Source organism: Sitophilus oryzae, unplaced genomic scaffold (genome assembly GCF_002938485.1).
Source record: "Sitophilus oryzae breed Bouriz unplaced genomic scaffold, Soryzae_2.0 scaffold_1373_pilon_pilon, whole genome shotgun sequence".
Lineage (NCBI taxonomy): Eukaryota > Metazoa > Arthropoda > Insecta > Coleoptera > Curculionidae > Sitophilus > Sitophilus oryzae.
Genome location: NW_022146030.1, coordinates 673,030 through 699,653, shown reverse-complemented (window position 1 = coordinate 699,653; position 26,624 = coordinate 673,030). Strand labels below are relative to the sequence as shown.

General features: G+C 32.1%; 1 protein-coding gene across 2 annotated transcripts; it reads right to left on the bottom strand.

Annotated features, from left to right (window-relative positions):
• Positions 1-1,967: 1,967 nt before the first annotated feature.
• Positions 1,968-26,255, bottom strand: LOC115875336 (coiled-coil domain-containing protein 63-like). Of its 2 annotated transcripts, XM_030890760.1 has the most exons (9): positions 26,105-26,255; positions 25,233-25,441; positions 24,933-25,148; positions 20,786-21,042; positions 17,573-17,819; positions 17,324-17,512; positions 10,866-11,013; positions 6,296-6,440; positions 1,968-2,229 (listed from the first exon to the last, which is right to left on the bottom strand). In XM_030890760.1, the coding sequence occupies exons 3-9, from the start codon at positions 25,047-25,049 to the stop codon at positions 1,989-1,991; spliced, it is 1,344 nt and encodes a 447-aa protein (XP_030746620.1). In that variant the 5' UTR covers positions 25,050-25,148; positions 25,233-25,441; positions 26,105-26,255; the 3' UTR covers positions 1,968-1,988. The 2 variants fall into 2 exon arrangements, with proteins under 2 accessions (XP_030746620.1, XP_030746619.1); XM_030890759.1 differs by lacking the exon at positions 26,105-26,255 and having other exon boundaries at positions 25,233-25,515.
• Positions 26,256-26,624: the final 369 nt, after the last annotated feature.

Here is a 26,624-nt window from a genome sequence, read left to right as displayed (position 1 = left end):
GTCATCTTCCATACAGAGTCGGCATTCGGCGTCTTTCACAAGTCCCCACTGAATGTGTGATCTCAGCCGGCAGTGGCCCGTGTATACTGCAGTGAGCGTATGCGCTCCGTTTCTAGTCCCGGAATTCCTAGTCCGTTCTGCCATTCCAGTCCCGGAACGTCGCACCCCTAACCCATTCACAGTGCCTGTCTCTTGCGAGATTTTTTGGAACGCTAAGTGTCGGTTCTGGGCCCACGAATGGTGAGCCTGTACTAATTTTTCCGAGGGAGTTTGGGCCAGTGTACTTAAATTATTAAAACAGTTTTATATTTTTAATCATTGTATCGTCGATAACAACAATATATTAACGAATTATTGCTAGTCAAACTTCATTAATATTATTTTGAAAGATATATTACTGAGAAAAAAATAAGAGGATGACCTACAAAAAGACATGAGATCCATTAATGTAAAGAAATAGTCTCGCAAATCAATTCTTCCATGACAAAAAGATGCGAGATCTCATGTAAAATCAAGTCAGTTTATTTCATTTAGTTTTGATGGAAACACCTCTTCAACAATTTACAACCATTTCGATTACTAGAAAATCTAAACAGTGCGCTTAAGAACAAAGTGGTTTAATTAGTAATTAGTAGGATATCATACAGTATATTTGCCACGTCATTATAATTATTATATAGAAACAAAGCTATCTAATATTGAGATTACCAATTTATAACAAAATTGTTCAATAGGTGCTTCAATAGAACTAAAAAAAATAAACTGACTTGGTTTTTATGAGGTCTCACGACTTCTTGTAAGTGGAAGAATTGAGTCGCGAGACATAACATTTTTTTACATTCTATGTTTTTGATGGGATATTGTTTAGTGTTACAATGATTGCTAAATATTTAATTATTTTAAACAAATTATTTTATTTTCATTTGTATCCAATAATATTGGGTAAAAAAAGAAATTAAAATCATTTGCTATTATTGTTTTTTATTGTTGTTCAATGCTTCAAATCAGAATCAGTTATACTCATACACACGCTTTCAGTCAGTCAACCGACTGCTAAACTCGGACGGCGAATTTCAAAACAACTAACGAACTGTTGGCGCTGAGTTAAGCGCGGCGAGCTCCCTTGTAAAAAGCTCGTTAACCGCCCTTTTGGGCCCCAATCAAGCGGGCCCGGCTGCGACGAACCCGAGATTCGAATACCGATGCCGAGGCGATTATTTTGGAGTTTTTGCGATCCGACTGAAAAAAGTATATCGTAAAAATATCGAACATTGGTTAATTCAAATTAGAAGAATTTAAGTTCTATTAGCAACTGCAAACTCACAGAAAACTTAAGTATTTTTTTACTTAAATCATTTTAATTACTTAAGTCATCTGATTTTAAGTCTTTTTTCTAAAGCTGACCTAAAACACGCTCTACAATGAGCGGAGAATAGATCGAAACAGGCCAAGGTCGCGTTTCGTCGCCTAAGTTAGGCACGTTTCGGCTTATTTCGTCTTGTCTTGACCTATTCTTAAAAGCTCCTCAAAACTATACGTGAAATTGCGGAGAAGGGCGTGGAGGGATTTTTTTGGCGTTTCCTGTTGTCTCGTTCGCGTTTCCAATTTCGTTTCGTTTCGAGCTGTTTTCAAAACGTGGCGGTATCTGTACCCGAGGCGAAGGACTTTTTTTCATAAATCTCAGTGAAATAAGTAAACCTAGGCGTCTCTAAAATATCTGTTGTTACGATTATATTTCGTCAATTACATCTCGTTTTATGTTGATATATATTCCACAAGATTAATATTTGAACACGCGTTTATACTATGTAAAGTAGATATTTAAGAACAAAACTTTTCATTTAAACTACAGGAATATAATTACATATTTTTATTATTTAATTTTATTGATAGACGGAATCGAAAAAATTATTTAGCTGTGAATAAATGGCTACATGAATTAACTGTGACAGTTAGACAATATTCAATTATAATTTTATTATTTAGTTTTATTGATAACGTTTTTGTATAATTTGTCTAGATTTTGGCAAATGACAAGCTGACACATTATGCAACCCACTCTCTTGACCTTCAATGCTTAGACGTATCCGTAATTTTTCACGAATTTCGTCTTTATTATAAGCAAACTGTAACTCGTCGATAACATCGCTGACCAGATCGTGTTCTATGCAGAGCGGGCATGGACTTGTTGCGCATATTTTTTCTATCGGATGTATTACCTGTGGCCGTCTGTAATAAAATAACATCTAATTAATAAAAAATATGGTATGTAATCGCAAAACAATTTCCGATGCACGTGATCAACTTTGAGTGAAAAGCAACGACGACAGCGCTGTCAGACTGTGATGGATATATGAGATGAATCTTAATTTAAAATTGACAAACAACATATTTATTATATCATTTTTTAAAGAGTTTTACGTTTTATTTTTAATTTAATAACTAATATTTTAGTGATTAATTGATTTATTTGTTTTATAGCTTATTTTACTTATTACATATTGGCAAAAACTAGTCCATTATGAAGATTATTATAAGAGTTATGATGGGTTATTTATTCATTGATGTACATCTTACAACGCCATAAGTGGTAATAACAAGTAAGAGGGTTTGGTTTTTATTAAAATCAGAGAATTTAGTAAAAACTAACTTTGAAAGTGTACAATGTGCTTATCAATCAAACTTACTTTTCTCACTGCAGTCACGGGTAAATAAAGGACCTTTATAGTCACGTTCTTGTTAAAAATAGTTTCAAAAAACAGGGAAGCTACAAGCTCTTTGCTTCGGCTGTTTAAATGCTTCGGTATATTTTCAACACACAAATTCCAAGAAATGCAATACAAAAACTCGAAAATTTAGTTCCTAAAAGAACTGTTTGTGCTTAAAAGCGCAATTAAAAAAACTATGAAAATAGGCAAAAAACGAAAATTACTCACAAAGATTCAACAACAGCACGATATTATACAAAATAATGACTGACACTAGGATAATTGTCAAATAATAAAGGACCACATTGCTGAACACGGCGTAATGTGACCAATATAGCGATAATAAAATTCGGTTTAAACTAATTTTTGCAGCTTTCATCTAAATAAAATATCTGTTATATTCATTTGCTCTATAAAATAAAATGAAGAGCTCCTCGGTATCTTAAATTATACAACAAATTTAAACATTTTTGCCAAAACTTAATTTAGTCAGGTTTATAGACTTTAGTGTCAATGTCGATATGATTGATGACGTGCATCGGAAACTGTTTTGCAATTACAATATATCAAAATCTTTTTAAATAATTGCCGAATCTCAGAAATAAGTCGTTAACACAGTTCGTAAAATTACACACAATTTTTCTATTTATGATACGCATTGTTTTATACAGGATGTCCCAATATTCCAAGGACATAGAGCTAATACATATTTTTGGAATCAAAATAAGTTCATCGGACACAGTTTTATTTATCTCTACAAAAGTGCTTTGTTTGTCCGTTACAGGGCATCAAACTTTAAAAAAATAAACACATTTTTTCAGATATTTTAACTGTTATTCCGATTTGAATGAAATTTTAGATGTGTATGTTTTGCTAAGTGTATTAACATTTGGCTTTCACAAAAATTAAGAAAAAGTACGAGAAGGGTGAAAAATACCCCCGCCCCTACATAAATTTTAGTATAAATATTTTCCAAAAATCCACCGACAACAGATTTTCTTTTTCTAAAATGGCCTCTCTAGTATTTACTACAGTTATTGTCTCTTGTAAAAAAACGCCAAATCGCATAGTTTTTGACAAAAAAATTTTTTGGAAAATTTATTTTTCCAAATCAGACCTATAAAGTATACGAGGAGTTCCAATATTCCGTGGACATAGAATAACTACGTATTTTCTGAATTAAAATAAGTAAATCGCAGACAATTTACCTTTCTTCAAAAGTGCTTCGTTTGTCCGTTAGAGGGCATCAATCAAAAATAAACCAGACCATAAATTAATTTATTTTTTTAACCTTCTTATGAAGATTTATGTCAAATGTAATTTATGATACTAACATATAAAATTACATATTTTCGCTAAATAAGTTATTAGAACATAATAGATTTTATGCGCCTCCATAGATTGATATGACAAAAAACATTTTTTTAAATATTATTTTTTCTCAAAAAAGTATGCATGGTGGCGTTTTTTTACAACAGACAAAAAATGTAGTAAATACTTGATGGATCATTTTCCGAAAAAGAAAATCGGTCGTCGGTAGAGTTGGAAAAAATTTATACTAATATTTATGTACGGGTGGGGGAGTTTTTTTATGTGGCTGGCCGTAGCTCCAGCGTTAGTGTGTCGATCTGCGGAGCGGAAGGTACTGGGTTCGATCCCCAGCCAGTACGCTCGCTTTATTTATTTAAATAAAAATATTTATTTATCTAAATAGAGCGACCAACGAGCCGCCACCTCAAGGAAGGCAATGGCAAACCATCTTGAGTATATTTGCTTTGTGCAGCCTCTCAAATATGCCGTTCGGATTCGGTAATAAACTGTAGGTCCCGTGTACTTGTGAAACACTGATGACATACATCACAAGTACATGCGAGAGGTAGCCGACGCTCTATATAGAGTATGGCACTGTAAGAAGAAGAAGAAGGGGGAGTTTTCATCCTTCCCGTACTTCTTGATTTTTGTGAAAGTTACATGTTAAAGTACTTGGCAAAACATAGACACCCATACATACATTACTTGTTGACGAGTATTTGACATGCATCAGAAGATGGTCACATAAGGCGTTTTCTCTCATGAGCTTTTCTGTGACTGAAAAGCCCGATACGTGATGCTATCTGTCTACCGCACTCCGGACATTCAAAAAATTTCTTTGCTTTGTTGCCTCTTTACTTTTTGGTTGTCGCTTAACAACTCGTAACTGAGTTTTCAATTCTATATTCCATTCTATTGTGAGCTGCTTCTTCCCACTCATTCTGTATTCCCCTTTAAGTTTTCGTTTAAAATATCCTTGTACCTTCTGAGTTGTCCACTCGGGCTCCCCTTACCGTCTACAAGCTCACCGTAAAGCTGAGATTTTGGTCTGCAACTTGTTTAATGCATGCATATATCCGGCACCCAGGTTTTGTTTCCATATGGTGGGAATTATTATTGCTCGATACACTGCAAGTTTTGTTTTTGTACTCAAGTTATGACTGTAGAAAACCCTGTCTTTTAATTTCCAGAATGCTCTTGAGGTGCTGCTAATCCTGTGCTGAATTTCGATATTGGCCTTTTCCGAAATCAAACTGCCGAGGTAATTGAATTCCGCTACATATTCCAATAGTTATTTTCCTATTTTTATAGCATTGTTGTGCTCTTCCAGGGATTGCACATGATTTTAGTTTTATCGAGGTTCAGCTTAAGTGCCAAAGCCTAGTATGCCCAGGTATATGTGTTCAACATTTCTTGCAATAGTTGTAACGTATTTGCAACTAGAGCACAGTCATCAGCGTATTGAAGTTCTGTGATGAATTTTGTACAAGCTTGATGCTCTGACGGATAAATGAAGCACTTTAGTATAGATATAAATTGTGTCCAATACATTTACTTTGATTCCAAAAATACGTAATAGTTCTATGTCCACGGAATATTGGGACACCCTGTATGAAAGCCTATATTAGGTAAAGCTAACAACCTTCTCTAGGTAATTTAAAGCTGAAGTGCCTCTATAATGAAAAGAATGATCAATATACAGTATGTCCTCGGATTGTTTTTAAAAGAGAAAAAACTTTTTTTATATTGACATTTTGAGAAACTTGACATTTTGAGAAACATGCATTCTTCATAAAAAAAATTGCTATTGTTCTAAAATTATTAATCCTTAATTAATTTATAAACTTTCATACCGTTTAGTTTTCATGCTCTGATGTCCGCAATCTGGATCTATTGCCAAAAGAACGTTCAAGGGAAACCAAAAAACAGTAAACTTAATGCTCAGTATGTTACTGATAACTATTTTGGTTTTTCTTTATTATTGATAATAATTATTAAAGAATTCTGGAGGGCGAAATTTACAGGAGTCTATTCAAAGGGTAGCTTTAGTTGTTTGATTTTTAATTATTCGTAACAACTAATATGTAAAATTTCAATATAAAAGACAATACAGTTCTGCTAATTTAACAAAATCGATGATTTTCATCATTGATGGTTTGTCATTTTATTTTATAAGTCAATCGTTTTTTTTACTTTTTTGTAATTTTTGGATGTCTTCTGTCGAACTGGTTCTTTATTTCATTGGACAGACTTCACATTACTAAGATGATACTTACCTATCTTGCCGCACAACTTGAGTGTCAGATTTAGTTCCTTTCTTTTGTTCTAATTGGTGAACAGATACAAGAGCTTCCTGTATATTACTTTCAAGAATTTGGAGATACAACAAGGCATTATATTTATGGATTGTTTGATTGTGACCTAAAATAATGTATAAAGTTTTTTTTTAACTTTATAATAGTTATTTGTGTACCAAGGCCGTAAAGTTTCAAGTACCAAGGCCGTTAAAAATCAATGCCAAGCCAAGCAAATTTCAGGTGAGGACAAAAAAAATCATACGGCCGAGGTGCACACAAAATTTTTTGAAGCCAGTGTCTTTTGAAATAGGTAACATTTTTTTTACAATTTTGTTTCTAAATAAAGACGAAACTGGAAGATTAGATTCAATTTTTTATTAACCAAATGAAAAGTTTTTATTAACCAAAAAATGAAGTTTTAGGAATCTATTATAGCGCTTTCAGATGGAGCGGAGCGTCGGCGACGGAGCGTCCGCAATTTCACGTGGGCGCGTGCTCCGTCCGACAGGGTTCGTCCGACGGCTATCTTCAATTGAAAATATCGTGGACCGATAGGATAACTAATGAAGAAGTACTCAATATGATGCAGAAGGAGAGAGAACTATTAAATATAATTAAAAAACGGAAGACCTCCTACTTAGGACACATAGTTTGAAATGAAAAATACAACATTCTACAGCTCATACTTGAAGGAAAAATAGAAGGCAAGAGGGGAATAGGTAGAAAACAGCTTTCATGGGCGAGAAACATCAGACAGTGGACCGATCTGAAGACTATAGGAGAGCTCATAAACACCGCAAGAGATAGAGACAGGTTTCAACATGTGGTCGCTAATATCCAGTGAATGGATAGGCATCTGAAGAAGAAGAAATGAAAAGTGTATTATTAAGTAACAAAGATGTGTACAGAATTACTTACAGTATTATAAACAGAAGTTGGGTTATAAAGAAGTTAATAAATTAGGGCATTATTTGCTATTAATTGTTATGTTAAATCTACGTTTATTACATTTTGAAAAAGTAATACCACTTTTAAACATGACATTGTTAATAAACATTTCATTTTCTTGATTTTCAGTGACAATGATTTTTGTTGGAAAGTTGCTGACTGAAGTCCCATTTAATTCAATTTCTTTGGAATTATTTTGATCAGAAAAACGTATACCTGAAGTATCTTCTCCTCCTGCAAGAATTCTATTTGAAATTTCATTCTTTCTTGAAATGGAATCTTCAATGTAGCCTTCTGCTACATAGTTAGATTTCCAACATTCGTGGCTTTTTAACATTAAAATATTAGCCCCTGTTTCAACCAAGAGAGAGGCTAAACTTCTTCTAAAAGAATGATTCGTATACTCATTAGTATTTGGTAATTGTAGATACTGTGCAATAAGTGATGGGATTTTTCCAAAGGTACGAACACCAACAACTTGTGTAGAATACTGTCCTTGGCGATAATTTATAAAAAACGTTTGATGACGTACATTGAAAGGTCGTAAATTTAGGTATTGCCGAATAAGCTGTAGGGCACTTATATTTTTAATTATTTCATTAGTTATAGTAAATACTCGTTTTTTACCAGTTTTTTTCTCCGGGATTGTGATTATTAACACGTTTCCTTTGTCTTGAATATCATTTATAGACAACTGCCTTAGTTCATTTCGTCTACAAGCACCAATAAATCCAATTATTAAGCAAACCTGAAAATATCACAATATAGTTATAAGAAGAATGAACTTTAAAAATATTATGTTTTATTACCTTCCACATTAAGTAGTTCTTATCTGGAGCTTCTGTAAAGAATTTATTGATATCCTCTCTTGTAAAAACTGCCGATTTTTCGCTTTGTAACCTACATTTTGCTTTTTCAATAAAGCATTCAGTTTTGAAAACTTGTTGATATCAATGTCATTTTTATTTTTGACTATAATTGTTGATTTTAACATCGAGTATATGGACCATAATGTTGATGATTTTGAAACCTTGGTCTTTTCCAGAAAAAATGCGAGAAGTACTTCTTCTTTTAATTTTTTAATATTATGTATGTTGCACCATTAGATTGGAAAGTGCCCATAAGGACAATGTAAACACTATTTGGCGCTATTCTTGCAATTTTGAAAACCTAACGCTTTTGAAAATTTCGAAGCGGTTCCGTTTTTTCCGGAATTATATTGCCAAATAATGTTTATTCAAATTTATTATTATTTTCTATTAATTTTATAAATAAAATACAGTGTGTTGCATACAAGAAACTTTATTTTATATAAGGACATGGTATGAAATACCTATGAAACATTGAAAACCGACATTATGCCACGGTCCACGATGATTTTTGCAGTTCACATTTCACAGCACAGCTTTTTAAGTTTATAATGCCACTTTTTCACAATTATCACGGGTTTGAGCAAATAAAACTTAAATTAAACTCACAAGATAGCAATAATTACTTTGAAAATGGACGCTTTAAACACTTTTTGGAATTTTTCCAATGAGAGCGGTTTAGATGTTGAAAGATTTTATAATTTTTGAAGAATCTGACCTTGACAAGAGATATGGACAAGAGAAACTTATTTCTGTTTTTGTTTGCGGTTGTTCTTAGCAACCGCTATAGTAGCGCCAGATCGCGTACAACGGTCGCGAACCAAAACAATTTCGCGACCTAAAATTTTGACGGACATTCCAATCAAAATTTATTTTCTTTATCTATGTGTTGCACCATTTCATAAAAATGTTATACTGTTTTAAGTAAATTTGCCTGGATTTTTCAGGTAATAAATTTACAGTGGCTGCATTGGCGGCTTCATAAATTTCAGCTGGATTGTCGCTATCACTGTCATTCATATTTCCTTTTTAACTGTTTTTATCACAGTATATACCGTGTAATGTGGTTTTTATTTTTTCTTTGTTATTTATTTTAAATTTCATTTCACTGATAGAAACGGAAAGCTTGTAAATAAATAGCCTAGCAACGGAACCTTTTCTTTTGTTTTATGGGTAAATAATCCAAACATGCAAATTAAGTGTGTCTAGTAGGCCGCCTTTATAATTTGATAATCTTAATATCGGACGTGGAAATAGGTAACTCAAATAAGTAAATTAAATATGTCTAGTAGGCTGCCTTCATAATGACTTTGTTTGCAAAATCGGCCGTAAAGTAAAAAAGCGGACAAAAAAGATTCACTTAACAGCGCTTTCAGATGGAGCGGACCGTCCGTCGTGTTTTTTCAAGACAGCCGTCGGACGAACTCTGTCGGACGGACCATAAGCGCCCACGTGAAATTGTTCATATAAACTACTGGTACTTGCTCGAAATTGCGGACGCTCCGCTTCATTTGAAAGCGCTGTAATAGATTCCTAAAACTTAATTTTTTGTGACACTCGCTTAAAAAAATGTTTTATGCGATTCTATCGACTCATACTTTTTCATTCTTTATATAATAATTTTAAGTTATAATTTTAATTGTAAATAAGTAATCGTTTCTGATTTAAGTTTATCGAAAATTGTAATTTAAGAAAAATACAGTTGTCAAATAACAATATACAAAGTTGTTCACGTTATTCGATATGGAGTATTGTAACCAAATGATTAGATTTTTGAAAATTTTGACTGATGGGATCGTTGGAGGATTACTAAAGCTACAATATAAAATTATTTGCCAAAGGTACACAGTGTCCCAAATAAATAAAAATATCAAAGTTGTATTTTTTGATCGAAACACCCTGTATATTATTACATTTTTAGTTTCTACAATTAAAATAGAGGTAAATTTGATGAAAGTTTCCATGGCTACATCGATTAATATCGATTAATAAATTTTGAATTGAAAGAGAGAGCTGAAAATGGCATAATAAAATTTGTTACACAATTACATTGTGCATCTGATTACGTGAAATATACAGGGTGTTCCATTTAAATTAAACAAGTTATTGTCGTTTAAAGCTAGTCATTATTTAGAATATTTATTTTACACTCTGTATAAGATAGCATTAGTTTTATTATTGCAACACAATATTTAGTAAATAGAAAAACTTCAGTACAATATTTGGTTTTAAAAATACGCCTAGAGAAATAAAGCATAATTATTGTTTTCATAGAATCGTAAATATTTCAAAAATGGTAAGATTAAAGTGCTGTAAACTTTAATCATTTTTTTTTAATCGTAGCAACTAAAAATTTAATAATATATAAAGTGTTCCATATAAAAAAATACAAGTTTGATGTTTTTTTTATTTTGAGACTAGCTGTACCTTTTGAAAATATAATAATTTTAAATTGTAGCTTTAGTAGTTCTCCAATGATCCCATAACTCACAATTTCAAAATCTAATCTTTTGGCTACAATACTCCGCGTCGAATAGCGTGAACTTTCCTGTATATATTTTTGAAAAATTTAAATTAAAAATTATCTGGACTGCGTGTATTGACCAGTTTAGTCGCAATTGCTTAGTTAGTTGCATTTTCTTGATAAAAAGAACCTCAACTCAATGTATTATGCAAGGAAATACATATTTATGTACATTTTTGCTTTACCATTTTAAACTGTAGTTTATTACCTAGCATTAATATCAAAGGATCATTGTTACATCTAAAGAGTTTAAATAAAGTTCCTATGCCAGTCAGGATAACGTTTAATTTCTGGTCAAGTGTTTTTAACTCTTCCTCTTTATTTTGAACGGATTTTCGTTTTTCTTCTACTTTTTCCTAAAATGCATTTAGATCATAATAATATATTGTGGATTTAGTATAAAAATCCAAGGACGAACTTTTCTAACAAATTAGCGCTACTGGATAGACCAAAGACATCTAAATAAAGGGAGACAAAACAATTTACATTTTATCGCGATCACGCAAAATCGTGTTCCGCAAAAATCGATGATGACAGATTTACGCGGTATGTGATAGAATACGGTTCGAATTCCAAATGTTATTATTGTTATTAATGTTTTTTGGGTATCTATAGAAACGTTAAACTAAATATTTGTATACGTATATAACTTTAATTAATAAAAATTGATTGTGTCAGGATTATACCTTTGAAATTATTTTTAGTTTTCTAATTAAATTATATTAGGGAAATTACAATTATAACTAACAGCATCACTGTGGATTCATCTTTACTACGAAATTGTCGAAATCTGTAGGAATTACGCTGACATTTGACGTTTTCATTTGTTTTCATTCAACTTATATTTGACAACGCGCGGTTGTTCTGCGGTAGTTGAAAGTTTTTGTAGCTTTTGAACAACTTTCTAATGATTATTAGTATTTATTGCAAAGAAAACTATTTAAAGTAGTTTTTAACTATCTACGATGGTTCGCCAGTGTTTGTAAAGTTTATAAACCATGTAAGTTTGTAAAAAGGTGGACTATTCTAACCAGGAATTGATATTTAGACGGTAAGTGTCATTGCGTTCTTTTTACCTTTAGCCATACTTACAGTAGCGTATTTAGATACTTATAAATAGATTATTACGAAAATACGTATATTTTCTTATTTGTTGGCGCTTTCGATTGTGAAATTAGAGTTACCCTCAGTTAGACCTCAGGCAAAATTAGTTATAATGGAAAATTGGTCTGAGGCAATCTCAATCAATTTTTGATAAAATTCATCAATTTTTGATAAAAAAAAAAACGTCACACCACCGTTACGCCACTGATAGAGCCAAATAACAGAAAGATAGACGAAACTTAACCGTGTTGTCATATTTATGTACCCATCTCATTTTAACTCTCATAAAAGTGTCAAACCATGTATGATTATAAAAAATTGAGTTTTATGTCTACCCATTTAGATGTCTTTAGGATAGAAACCCTCAGATCTTTTAAATAAATACAGGTTGTCCCAATATTTCGTGGACATAGAACTACTACGTGTTTTTGGCATTATTTGCCACTATACTAAAGTGATTTGTTTGTCCGCTAGAGGGCATCAAACTTTTTTTATGTCCCAATATTCCAAGGACATAGATCTAATACATATTTTTGGAATCAAAATAAGTTCATCGGACACAGTTTTATTTATCTCTACAAAAGTGCTTTGTTTGTCCGTTACAGGGCATCAAACTTTAAAAAAATAAACACATTTTTTCAGATATTTTAAGAACCGTTATTCCGATTTAAATGAGATTTTGGGTGTCTATATTTTTCTAAGTGCTCTCATATTTGACTTTCACAAAACTCAAGAAAAAGTACGGGAAGGGTCAAAACTACTCCCACCACTAAATAAATTTTAGTATAAATATTTCCAGACTCCACCGAAAGCCGATTTTCTTTTCGTAAAATTGCCCCACTGGTATTTACTAGATGGACCATTTTCCGAAAAGAAGAAGTTTTACTTAATAATTAATTAACTACATTTTTTTTCTCTTGTAAAAAACCGCCACGATGCATACATTTTGAGAAACAGAATATTTTCCCAAAGCTGATATAAAAAATGTTTTTTGTCACATCTAGTTGGCAGAAATATGGAAATTTATGTTGGTATCACAAATTATATTTGACAATAAGCTTCATACACAGCTTAGAAAATTAATAATTTTTAAATTAATTAAAGTTTGGGTTTATTTTTGATTGATGCCCTCTAACGGACACAGGAAGCACTTTTTATAAAGGGAAATTATGCGCAATTAACTTATTTTGATCCAAAAAATACGTAGTTGTTCTATGTCCAGGAAATATTAGAACTCCCTGTATATTTTGTAGGTCTGCTTTGGAAAAATAAATTCTCCAAAATTTTTTTTCGATCTGTCGTCGGTGGAGTTGAAAAAGATTTACTCTAAAATTTCTGTAAGGCTGGGGGTAGTTTGCACCCTTCCCGTACTTTTTTTTATTTTTGTCGAATGAATTGATTGAAAGTCAAATGTTAAAGCACTTTTTCTTGATTTTTGTCAAATTAATTTGATTGAAAGTCAAATGTTAAAGTACTTAGCCAAACATAGTCACTCAAAATCTCATTCAAATCGCAATAACGGTCTTTAAAATATCTGAAACACATTTGTGAAACATTATTGTGAAACACAAAGTTAAGCATTTTTTGTCCGTTAGGCAAATTTGTTTATTAGTAAACCACGGCTGACAATTAGTCTTCGTCGGATTAACGCAGCAGTGGTTACAAAAATAACTATTTTTTTGTAGATTTTCTTACAGTGACGAAATATCCATAGGACTTTTTTTAATTAATAATTAAAAAATAATTAAACTTAATTTTTTTAAATGCTGACCTGCATTTTATATTTCATGTTTTGAAAAAACTCGTTTAACACAATTTATTTCAACACAATTTATTTAAACTAATTTCAAGATCGGCTCTGTTTTTTTAAATATTTAATCTATTCATAGGTATCGTTACAATATTGATTAGCTTTCAAACTTAACAACGACGTGGGGTAAAACACTGAATACTGAAAATCAAATGCAATAAAATAATACAGATAATATAAAATAAATAATATAAATATAATATAAACAATGAAATAATTTCCCCGGAAGATGAATTGGAAATGGTGGAGCACTATAGTAGTAGCCAGCGAGGTTTCTGAACCTTTCGCCATATTATATGACGTCGTTTGTAAAAGTGAAATCAATACATCTAAACATTTACAATAAAGAGTACAAAATGTATTCGGAAGTATAATCGGAAGATGAAGATCTATTCAAAGAGCTATAAACAAAATTGACCAAAAACTAAATTTGTGCAATAGGGAGGGTGGTAACCCTTTAGAACATGTAGAGCATTAGAAACTAGTTTGTAGAAGTTGATTTATTTATAATAACTACGATTAATATGATGGATATTATTAGATCGTACACTGAGATTTTAAGTTCACAATAAAAAAAATAAAAATATTATCTTTAAATTGTTGACCTGGATATTATTTATTTAATTCGATTTGTCTTAGTCAATGTTGATTAGCGCTGGTCAATATTGTTGCGATGAATATAATCACATTAAATAATTTAAAAAACCAGAGCCGGACTTGAAATTATTTTAAATAATAATTAGATAGTGTTGTTGTTAGGTACCCAAAACAAAAAAAAACTGTTTCTCAAAACCTGAAATAAAAAATGTAATTGTAATTAGTTTTTTGATTTTCAAAAAAGTAACGACAGGAAAAAATAACATTGATTTTCAAAAAAATCTGTTTTTTGAAAATCAAAAAACTCAGCAATCCTTCAAATTTTAAAAACTTTTTTGATTGCATCTTGGTGAACACCTCAAGGCGCAACTTTGCCTAAATTTAACCATCTTCGTACCTATTACGGTTTCCGAGATACCAATGCTCGTACCTCGAATTTGTAGCACCCTTGTATCTCAACTAATAATGTCGTTTAGAAGAAAATAAGTATTTAATAGCAACAATTGATCAACACAGTAACTAGTGTTTAATTTAAGTCTTTTTAAAGTTATGCGAAAACAAAAAATGTACAAAAAAATATAAATGATGTCAAAAATAAAAGAGGCTTTTTAATACAATCTAATAAAAATAAATCTATTGCTCATGTTAGTAATGTATGGCAATCGCTTCTTTGATTTTAAAGAACATAACATAAATAAACATAACATACGTAAAGATTAAAAACAAATAATCATATAGAAAGTTTGAAGCTATTTGGTTTTGCCTTATTAAGTAAATGTTATCAGGTAGTAATTGCTAATTTTGGAGTTTTTTTGAACTTGATATGTAATTTTAACAGAACGTCAACGGTTTTTATAGACGTATCTGTTTAAAAAAAACAATAGTTGTATTTAGATATTTTAAGTAGTTTATTTATTCTTCGTTCTTTGTGATTTTTGCTTCTGATGACGGGAAGAGATATACATCCCGAAACGTTAAGCATTGTTTGTCCGTCAGGTAAATTTGTTTATTAGTAAACCATTGCTGACAATTCTTGGTTGGCTTAACGAGAGCAGTGTTTATATAATATAACATTAATAAGAAAATCTACAAAAAAATAACTATTTTTTTGTACACAGAAAGCGTTTTTTTGCGTTTTTAGCGTGAAGCGTCTTTAGCGACTAAATCAAAATAACAGGCTTATATAGGAGTGGTTCCACCAAAAGCGTGTAGCGTTCGGCGTGTGGCGCAAAAAAAACGCAAATGAAAACAAATCAGTTTGTTTTCTGTAGCGTGTTTAGCGATTTCTAAGATGAGATCCCGTCATAGGCGGACGTTATATTTAATAATACAATAAAAATAAATTAAATGCATACCTTTTTTCATTTGAAGAAACCCACCTGATGAAGGGTAGGCCCAGAAACCGGTTGTGGGAGTGGAGCTTGGTTCCCCCCTTTACGACAAGCAAAACAATTTTCTTTTTACTTTTGATTTTTTTTTCTCTACTTTCGATTTTTCGAAATTAGAAAAAATACACAGCTAAAGGCAAGAAAATATTATTTATTAATATACACTAAAGCTGTAAGAATTTTGTTCATTTCATATATATTTGAGTGGGCCGAAAAACGCTCTTTACCATCTTTTGACGGGAGATGCACTAATATCTCACCGACACTTTACGACATCGTCGTAAGAAAGGCACGTTTGCGTAAGAAAGGTTTTTTACCAGAAACAATAAGTTTTTGACGCGTAAAAAATAGCTTTTTACGTGTAACAAATAGTTTCTTACAACTAAAAAAATATTTTTTTTGGAAAAAAAACTTTTTTTACCAGAAACAATAAGTTTTTGACGAGTAAAAATTAGCAAAATAAAAACACTAAATCACCACAATACACCAAAACACTTTTACTTTTACACTGGACGCGCGTTTCGCTAACCATGTTAGCATCATCAGCAGATGATTATAAACTCAGATGATTATAAACTCAGTTTATAATCATCTGCTGATGATGCTAACATGGTTAGCGAAACGCGCGTCCAGTGTAAAAGTAAAAGTGTTTTGGTGTATTGTGGTGATTTAGTGTTTTTATTTTGCTGTTTAACACCAAAGGTTCCAACCCTCAACTGTAAGAGTAAAAATTAGTTTCTTACGTGTAACATATAGTTTTTACCCGTAAAAAATATTTTTTTTGCGTAAGAAAGTTTTTTTACCAGAAACAATAAGTTTTTACGTGTAACAAATAGATTTTTACACGTAACAAATCGTTTTATACGCGTAAAAAACAGTTTTCTACCAATAAGAAATAGTTTTATTCGCGTAAAATAATAAAAATAGCTTTTTACATGTAACAAATGGTTTTTTACACGTAATAATTTGATTCACTTTTACAAAATTTGTATTAAAATATCAATATTTTTGATAAACACGTGGACTGCTCACAAATACACGTCGAGTCACTACGTATTTCTAAGCCGTTAACACGTTTCGTTACAACTAGCTCGTGTGTCAGGGCCGTCTCGCTAGCTCGTATGTCACAGCCTTGAATTTTTACTCCCAGCGCGCGTAAAGAAGTTTCACTCCAAAAAGTTTCATAAATCATATTCTAAAATTTCGTTAGCAACTAGTAATATTTACTATTCTATTATATAATTATAATTATTTATTATATTATATTATAATTATAACAAGTAACGACAACACTACAACATAAAAAACTATACATATATAAACTAAAATTCGTAAAATAAATGGCAAATAATAATTATTACTTTTGCACAAGCACTAGCAGTAGATTGTGTTTGTCGCTGAATATATGCCTCGGTCCGTCCACAATTCAATCCCAGCATCTTTTATCTTCGTCTCTTCAACACTAACCGCGCCGATCTCGCCTATCTCTTTCTCACAGGATTGATTGTTGAGCGGGCCGGGAATCCACGAGCTTGCGACGTTACTAATTGACATCTTGATAGAAACTGCAGACTTGCCACGTTCTTTGCGTGTTTTTAATGGATACAAATAGACAAAAAAACGCTTAAAATTGTAAAATCGCGAAAAGCGCTTGAGACCCAAAAAAACGCAAAAAACTAAAAACGCTTTCTGTGTGGCCGTGCGCTTGATAATAAATAGCATTTTGTTAATTGCACTTTGTTAATTCAATTTCGTTATCTTTATTACCTCCAACGCTTTCAAAGTATCTTCCTGTTGAATTGTCCTGCCCTCGTGTAGAACACGCTGTCCATCAATTACATTATGTAACTCTGTTAGATTGTCGCTGGTGTCTTCTAATTGCTTATTAAGATCATTTATATATTTAAATTTTGCAAAGTTCTCTTCCTCTTGACGTAGAAAATCTTTAGCAATATCCTAGAAATAATTGTAAACTAACATTGTTTTGTATAGGTAATGCCAAATTATTATTCATACTGGGATTTTGCTTTGATTTGCAAATTCTTTAATTTTCATTAACATTTCGAGATAACTTTCCAGTTTGTTCTGTATAAGCATTTTGTTCTTTTCCCTTTTTTTCAAATTCATTGCTTCAAGGTCTTTCATGAACCTTCTTTGACCTTTTGTAGCAAAGAATTCTTGAAGTTTTAAATCGTTATCTCTTTTTCTTTGAAAATTTCTCATTTCTTGAACGTGGAGCAGTAAATCATTATGTGCTTTCGTTCTGGAAAACATTAAAATAAATATAAGTAAATAATTACTTGTTTAGTAAAACGCAGAAAATAAGCCATAAGTTATAAATTTACCTTCAAAAGTAGCAACAATATTCAATTTTAACCAGTTAGATATAATATTTGTCTTGGGAATCTATGGAAATAGTAGAAGAATATATACAGGGTCCCTGATATGTATGGGAACAGTCGATTATTAGGTAAAATATAAGAGGTACCGCAAAAAGTTAAATATAAAACTTATAGGGTTTTTAAATATCTATAGCTATCTATAGCATTTAAGTATACACGGTCGGCCATAAAGTCGTGGCACATCAAAGTTCCATTTTTTTAAATGGAACCCCCTGTATATTACTGCATATTCCTAAGAAAAAACCAGTGGCTCACCTTGTTTCGCGAAACAGTTTCATACAAAAGTTTTGAGGAACGGTTTTGCAAAGCTGTGTAACAGCTTTATACCGATTGCCGTTGCATACACAATTAATATCATCTATCCATAGGTCGCAAATAATAGCCCCGGAATCAACAAAATATAAACCAAAAACACATTCACTCTCCAGGAGTGCACCAAAAGCGAAGAAATGGGTACTTTCGAACATGCGTCGGTTAAGTAGCATCGTAGAGACTAAAATATTCACACAAAGTAACTGAGAAATTAATTCAACTGTAACTGTATTGTTTTTGCGGTCAGGTTTCCCGGACACAACAAATCCGGACTGGACCGCCCCGGATGCATATTTGTAAACGACGTCCATGATCGCGATTCGGTTCTGGTTTGGTTTGATTTGGTTTGGTTGTACCACGTAAATACCGTGTAAACAGATAAGATATCGCAAATCCGTCTGGGAAATAGCATCCGTGATTCCAAATTTTAACTGCATTAACACTTCTTATAATCACCGGATGATGTCCCGAAATTTATTAATGGGTTGCTCATAATCAGCATTCAGAATCGCAAATTTTATTTGTCAACACAAATTAAACGAGCTTAACATAAAAAAGGGTTTCAAGCGGCAACAATTTCCAATAACAACCACACATATTGCTGCTTAACTTTTGTGATCGTACGAAAAAATGCACGTTGACGTGCTTTTGATTCATAAAAATTTCGATTATTATAGAGACCTATAAAGTAAAACCTAAAATCGCGTCGAGAAATCAACAGAAAACAGATTCCCAGATGACACTATTTTATGTTCATCCAACTTACATACGTATGCAAATTACTTAAAACAAAATAGAGATATAATACGAGGCTGGGCTGAAAAATAATCGGCCTAGGTAAGAAAACATAACTTTTTTTGGCAAAACTCAATTTATTTCTCAACGTAGTCCCCGTTAAGCTCTATACACTTTGTCCAACGATTCTCCAATTTTTCGATGCCCTTCGAATAATACGATTTTTCGAAGTCCTTAAAATAGGCCTCTCTCACAGCGATGACCTCTCCATTCGACTCAAATATCTTACCACCGAGCCATTTTTTCAAGTTTGGAAACAGATAATAGTCGCTGGGCGCCAAATCTGGGGAGTATGGCGGATGAGGAACCAATTCGTAACACAATTCATACAGTTTTGCCATTGCGACTGCACATTTATGCGCCGGTGCGTTGTCCTGGTGAAGAGCACTTTCTTCTTCGCTAAATGTGGTCGTTTTTGCTTCAAATCGGCGTCGAATCGGTCCATCAACTTTGAGTAATATTCGCCGGTGGTCGTTTTGCCCTTTTCAAGGTAATCGATATGAATAATACCGTGCGCATCCCAAAAAACAGTGGCCATGACCTTGTTGGCAGACAGGCTTTCTTTGGCTTTGACTCGCCCTGAGAAACCCATTGATTTGACTGTTCCTTCGTCTCTGGCGCATTGTGATGGATCCAATTGCATTTGTTCCTAGCGCCACCAACTCTTGCCGAGGCCGATTATTTCTCAGCCCAGCCTCGTATATTTTCCACAGAACTGAATATAAATTTCTAATACCTAACTTTTCTTAAAAAAAAGATCTGTCCTTAACTATAAAAAATATTCAAGAAGGAACTAAGTTACAATCTTCTTGATCTTCTTGTAATAGAAAAAGTTAAATTTTACCTGCAAAAAAACTACTCAAAGTGCAGTTTTTATTTTAAAGTTTCGAAGTAAAGCTGGTCATTCTCTAAGCATTGGGTAAAATGCCCTGGAAATTTAAAACATTCTGTAACTTTATTCATTTCAGCCATTTTTTGGTTTCGATTTATAATCTGTTTTTCTTTTAAAGTTAATTTGTTTTGAGTAATTACTCTTGTTAATTTCTGTAACTTACCTATTAACTTATCTTTCTTGCCTTTTAACAAAACGTGTTCTAATAATTTCTTTATCTATTAACTTATATTTTCATGGTTTGGGGCAAATTAATTTTTTTTGCAAAATATTATTAAGTACTATATTTTTTGGTAGACATCTTGCATTGCGAATTTTGCGATCTTGAATGCTGATTACGAGCAACTAATCAACAAATTTCGCGATATCGTCTGCTGTGTATAAGAGGAGTTAAGGCAGTTAAAATTTTTAATCACGGATGTTATTTACTAGACGGATTTGCGATATCGTATGCTGTTTATGCGGCATCGTTCGGCCTAGAACCGAGTCGCGATCATGGACGTTGTTTACAAATATGCTCTAAATGAACAGGACACCTGGCAAGAAGAACTGACAACAGATGAACCACATAAATTACAGCATGGTACCCACGCAGAATTAAGAGACCTAGAAGAAGACAAAACCTAGATCATGGTCCCATGGTATTAGAAAATTAGCCGGGATAAATTGGACCAACATGGCAAAAATAGACAACAATTCCAATTACAAAGAGATTATCTAAATATGTGAGAGAGCCTACACTATAATTGGAAATGGTTGAATAAGCTGGAAATTATTAATGATGTATGTGATTATGCTACAGGATATTGCTATATTTTTAAAACTAACCTTAGAAACTGCAGTTTTGATACCCATTCCTCTCTTTGATCGTAAGCAATGGTTGCTTGTTCAATTAGATCGATCATAAATTTCTTTCCAATGCACAAATTTTTTATTAGATTGTCCCATGTTTTATTAAACTCTGTTCTCTCATTGAGCAGATGTTGAAGCTCGTAGCGAAGATTTCGATTTTCAGCACAAATTGAACAAAACTTCTTCACTTGTACTTCCAGCTTATTTTCTAAGGTTTGGACGGTTTTCTCACCCTGCATATAATAGTGACAATTTAAAGCCATAACCATAATTTTTTAATAGGAACAATCATTATTTTGAAGCCGGCAATTTTCGTATTCCAATATTGATGATACTTATTTGTTTGTTTATAAATATTTACATTTATATTTATTTTACATTTTATAATATATTTATACAGGGTGCTACAAATTCGGAGTACGGGCATTGGTATCTCGGTAACCGTAATAGATACGAACATGGTTAAATTGGGCCAAAGTTACGCTTTGGGTTGGTCACCAAGATGCCATTAAAAAAGTTTTAAAAATTTCAAGTATACCTGAGTTTTTTGGAAAAAACTTTTTTTGAAAATTATTTTTATTTTTTCCTGTCGTTACTTTTTAAAAAATTAAAAAACTAATTGCACATTCTCATAGCCACTTTATTAGGGCTATCTGATAGTATTTTCAAATTAGCTGATAACTTGTGAGACACAGAGGCCATACTATGTGATCAAAAGCGAAAATTGATTCAGGCAATTCGACAAAAGAAGTGAGTAAACAAAGTGCCCATTACATAATAAATGTAATGAAATAGGCATATACTAAGAGGATGAAATATAATTTAATTAGCATTATTAGTGTACTAGTATGTACTTCTTTCATTTTTATGGATGGTGTTCTAAAATTAATTATGTACAATTAAAATATTTTGTTACAGTTCAGATAGCCCCTACTTATACCCCAACTAGCAAAACCGGTGCATAAAACTATGATCGCTACCGTAGTTGAAGCAGTCGGTGTGTTATTACTAATCTATAAAGTTATATTAGCTTGAGTAATAAATTATAATATACGTTAGACCTTCTGAAAATATCAAAATATTTACATTTTTTTAGAATTTTTACAAATTGCACTCGCTAATACTTTTCAAATATTATAATAACAACATTTTTCGTCTTTTATTTTCGTATTTAAACCCATGTATTTGATTAGTCGGCTGTTTAATCTCCGATGGTTGTAACATCGGTGGAGAATGCACCAAGCCTATACGGAAATAGATGCATAATTCTACAGGACCTCTGACATACACAGTGCTTTACGTTGGCTTCTAATACAAAGTCAGCAAAATAAAAAAAATATATTTTCTGTAAACTGGAATGTCAATTAACGAAATATCGTAAGGCATGACAGTCTCATTTAGTATTATTATTCAATAGTAATTACAGCACGGTACCCACGAGGAATTAAGACACCTAGAAGAAGACCGAACCTGAGATGGGATCATGATATTAGGAAATTAGTACGAAAATTTTGGGCCTGCATAGCCAACAAAAGACAACTATGAGTCCAACTACAACTAGAGTATATGAGGGAGTCTACATCATAATTGGGAATGGTTGAATAAGCTGAAAATGATAATGATGATGATGATGATGATGACAAATTCAATCTGCCAATCTGTGTAACAGGAGAATAAATATACAGGGTGGTCCGAATTGTATTCCGGAAACTTCGGCAGTATATTCTGCAGATAAAAATAGGTAAAAAAGTTCGTATAAATGTATGTCCTAAAATGCTTAGTTTTGGAGATACAGAGAGGGTGTAGAAATTTCATTTTTATTTCGATTTTTTCCAAATAATTTCTGAAGTAACGTCAACATTTAGATGAAAATTGGGGTTTGGGAGCTTTTGACATGAGAAATTTGATTTTGATGTCAATATGACTCCTACTGGTAGAGGGCGCCACCTACATGTGTTTTAACTGTTTTGAAGCGTAATAACTTTTTGTCCGTACCTGTATAAAACTACCGAGGGAAAAAATATACATCTCTGTGATTTTTTGCGTAAAAAATATCTCTTTGTAAAAATCGCTACAAGTAACAGTTCTCAAGATATTTAGAATGGAAATAGTCAATACATGCCATTATTAATGAAAAATAAACACGTTGAGTAAATAGTTATTTCAATGAAATAATAAATTTGGGAACTTTGTTTTAAATTAATCATATTTATTCTGCAAAAAAAAATAATGATAAAACAGTTTTTGTTGAACTTTTGGTACTAAGACATTTCAGATTTATGATCTCAGTCCAATAACTATTTAGTCAACATGTTTAGTTTATGGCAGTGATGACAGGTATTGATAATTTCGATTTGAAATATCTCGAAAACTATTACTAGTAGCGATTTTTACCAAGAGACCTTTTTTACGTAAAAAGCGTCGTAAATGTATACTTCTTACTCAGTAGTTTTATACAGGTACGGAGGAAAAGTTATTACTCTTCAAACCAGTTAAAAAATTTGTAGGTGGCGCCCTCTACTAGTAGGAGTCATATTGACATCAAAATCAAATTTCTCATGTCAAAAAACTCCCAGACACGAATTTTAATCCAAATATTGACGTTACTGCAGAAATTATTTGAAAAAAATCGAAATAAAAATGAAACTTCTACACCCTGTATCTCCGAAACTAAGCATTTTTGGATATACATCTATACGAACATTTTTACTTAATTTTATCTGCAGAATATACTGCCGAAGTTTCCGGAATGCAGTTCGGACCACCCTGTATATTATCATAAGATCCTAATTAATGCAGTTACTGCAGCACTATGGGTTCAGCGAACATCTCTCGAATGGTTTAAGTCGTATCTGAGCAACAGAAGTCAACTTGTGAGGGTGGATACCACGTTGTCTTCTAGCAAGTCAATATAATGTGGAGTACCTCAAGGCTCAGTACTAGGCCCTATTTTGTTTCTTCTTTTTATTGATGACATTGCTAACATAAATATCAGAGGTAAAATATGTCTTTTTGCGGACGACACTAGCTTCACTTGGAGCAACAAGGACGTCACGGCACTTCATAGGATTAGAGATCTAGAAGAGAGCTGTTCGATATTCACTGGGACTAAACAGCAGAACTCATTGCCAGGACTTTTTGAAAAAAAAATAAAATATTAACCCTTCCTTCCTTATTTATATTTGAATCCGTTTGCCTAATACGTAAGCATATGTCAGCTTCTCAAGAAAGGCCATCTCACACTTATTCATTCAGGAACGCGGAGCAAGATCTTTATCTACCTACCCCACGCTCTTCTTCTTGTAGTACCATCTTCTAATGAAGGTTGGCAACAATCGCGGCGAAACACTGTCTGTCCTGTGCAGCTCAGAACAGTTCGTGTAAGCCTTGTATATGAAGAATATATAAACAAGGGTGTAAGTTAATACACTAGTAGTACCCCACGCTCAGAGTTAGTTAAAAGTTCAATGTTATACAACTCGAAAAAAATGCACAATCACCTGCCATTTGAAATCAAATCTATAACATTATTTTCTTCATTTCGCAAGCATTGAAATTTTATTTACTAGAGAAGGCTTTCTACGCCGTAAATGACATATTTTGATAATCGAATTTGATCATGTAAACACTGGTCTAATATTTGCCATTACTATATTTACTATAAACTTTCAAAATATTTTTGAATCTTATTTTTATTTTTTGTATTCTTTGACATTGTAAACATTTATAAATATATTTTTTTTAATTCATAATGTATAAATGTTTATTTTAAACAATAAGACTGACAATGTAATTTGTATACTTGTTTTGTATTCTCTTTTGTTTGTTTGTTTGTTTACTTTACCTTTGTCTTCAAATTGTAAATTTTTTTGACAATAAAGGCATTTATTTATTTATTTTAACAGAATGCATAGAAAAAATGGCAGAAAAAACTACTTTGTATTAAAATGACGCGTTGTAGCTGTCTCTTAATATTTTTTATTGGTCAAATCATAGATAACAATGGCAGTGAAGCGTCTTTAATGGCGTTTAGTTGTGGGATAGTAACATATTTTTATTGCATTAATAAAATTATGTAAAAATACTTAAATTCGTTCTATAAATAAACGAACCACATATTTACCTTGATTATTCTTTCTTGATATTTGTTTTCTGAAATTTGTTCAGCAGCTTGCTCTAGCGCTTTCTTTTTCATTATTTGGATTTGATATTCTATTTCACTCGTGTAAGCTTTTTCCATTTTAATATCAGCATCAAACTCGTCATACTCGATTAACAATTTGTTCAACTTTTTTGATAATTTTTCATCTTGTTTTATCTTTGCCTCTGCCGAAGCAACCTGTTGGATTATGATAAAACTTAAATCCTCAGCAATATTAGAAATATAATCGAAAATATGCATTTCAATAACAATAAACCTTACCGCGAGATCAGTTAGGATGTTTCTTTGTTCTCTTTTAAAAATATCCAAAACTTTTTTATGTTTAGCAAGTTTACCACATGCTCCTCCAGTATGGAGGAACTCGGCTCGGTTTCTGTCTAAAATGATATACGTTCTAGCATAGCGTGCTAGTTCTTGCTCGGTTTGTAGAGCCAACTCGAATTTTTCTTCATCGGTTAGAGGAACTTCTTCTTTAGACATAATGAAAATATTTCAATAAACCGGTTGAAATACGAACTGATTGACATATATGACAACGACGTCTATCTATAGACATCTATATTGCTGTCAGATATTTTGAAATAGATTCAGGCAAGATCGAATATATCGACTTTCGTTATAACACAAATTTTAACTTTAAAAATGTTTATGATATCCATGTTTTTGTCAATTTTACACATATTTTATTTTTTATCTCAAAAACTCTAAAAGTTAGATGGAGCAGGCGCCTTTAAGTAAAAATCCAAAATTTTGTTAGTTTAGCCTCGTTTGGTTATATATTAACAAGGGCGTTCCTCAAGGCTCTATATTTACAAATGATGTACAAATGTGTTTTAATGGTACAGGATATTCTCTTTTATATGACTGATGAGACAAATACACTAGTAAGTGATATAGATTTATATAAAATGATTGATAAATGTAATAAGATTTCTAATACTTTTAATAAATATTGCACTAATAACGGCCTTATATTAAATTCACAAAAGACAGCTCTTATATGATTTCTTCCAAAAAATGTTAGTGTGGACTACAGCCTATATGTAGCAGTTGAAGGACAGTCAATAAGAAATAATAGCGTATTGAAATTTCTGGGTCTTAATTTGGACCAAAAACTAACATGGTATACTTACATAGATATTTTATGTACAAAACTTAGCAGTGTTTGCTTCTTAATTAGAACGCTACGTACAAATGTTAGTATGGATATACTGAGACTTGTTTATTCTGGCCTAGTACAGTCGATTCTACAGTATGGTCTGATATCCTGGGGATCCTCCTCTCACTTTCAAAAAGCTTTCAACATGCAAAAAAAAAAGATTTTAAGGTATATGCTTAATGTATCACCTGACACAGATGTGTCAGGTGATACATTGCAAGATTGCAGACCACTATTTAGAATGCATAACATAATGTCACTTCCCAACATGTACATTTATCAATTAATTTTGAATATATATAATAATAGAAATAAATTTCAATTAAACAGTGATTATCATTCTCATGAGACTAGATTTGCCAGTGATCTACACCTACCATACTCAAGGCTGAGTGTGAGTCAGAATGCATCGTCATACTTAGGCATAAAATGTTTTAATAAGATTTCTAAAATTGTGCCCAATTTGGATCAGGATAATTACAAAAATAAACTGC

Bases quoted from the DNA above. Each gene is read 5' to 3' on its own strand.
- LOC115875336 (XM_030890759.1), bottom strand. From the start codon at position 25,451: ATGTCTAAAGAAGAAGTTCCTCTAACCGATGAAGAAAAATTCGAGTTG. The intron at 25,149-25,232 runs GTAAGGTTTATT...ATAATCCAACAG, and splicing joins ACATCCTAACTGATCTCGCG to GTTGCTTCGGCAGAGGCAAA. The intron at 6,441-10,865 runs GTAATAAACTAC...ACATTATTTTAG, and splicing joins TCCTTTGATATTAATGCTAG to GTCACAATCAAACAATCCAT.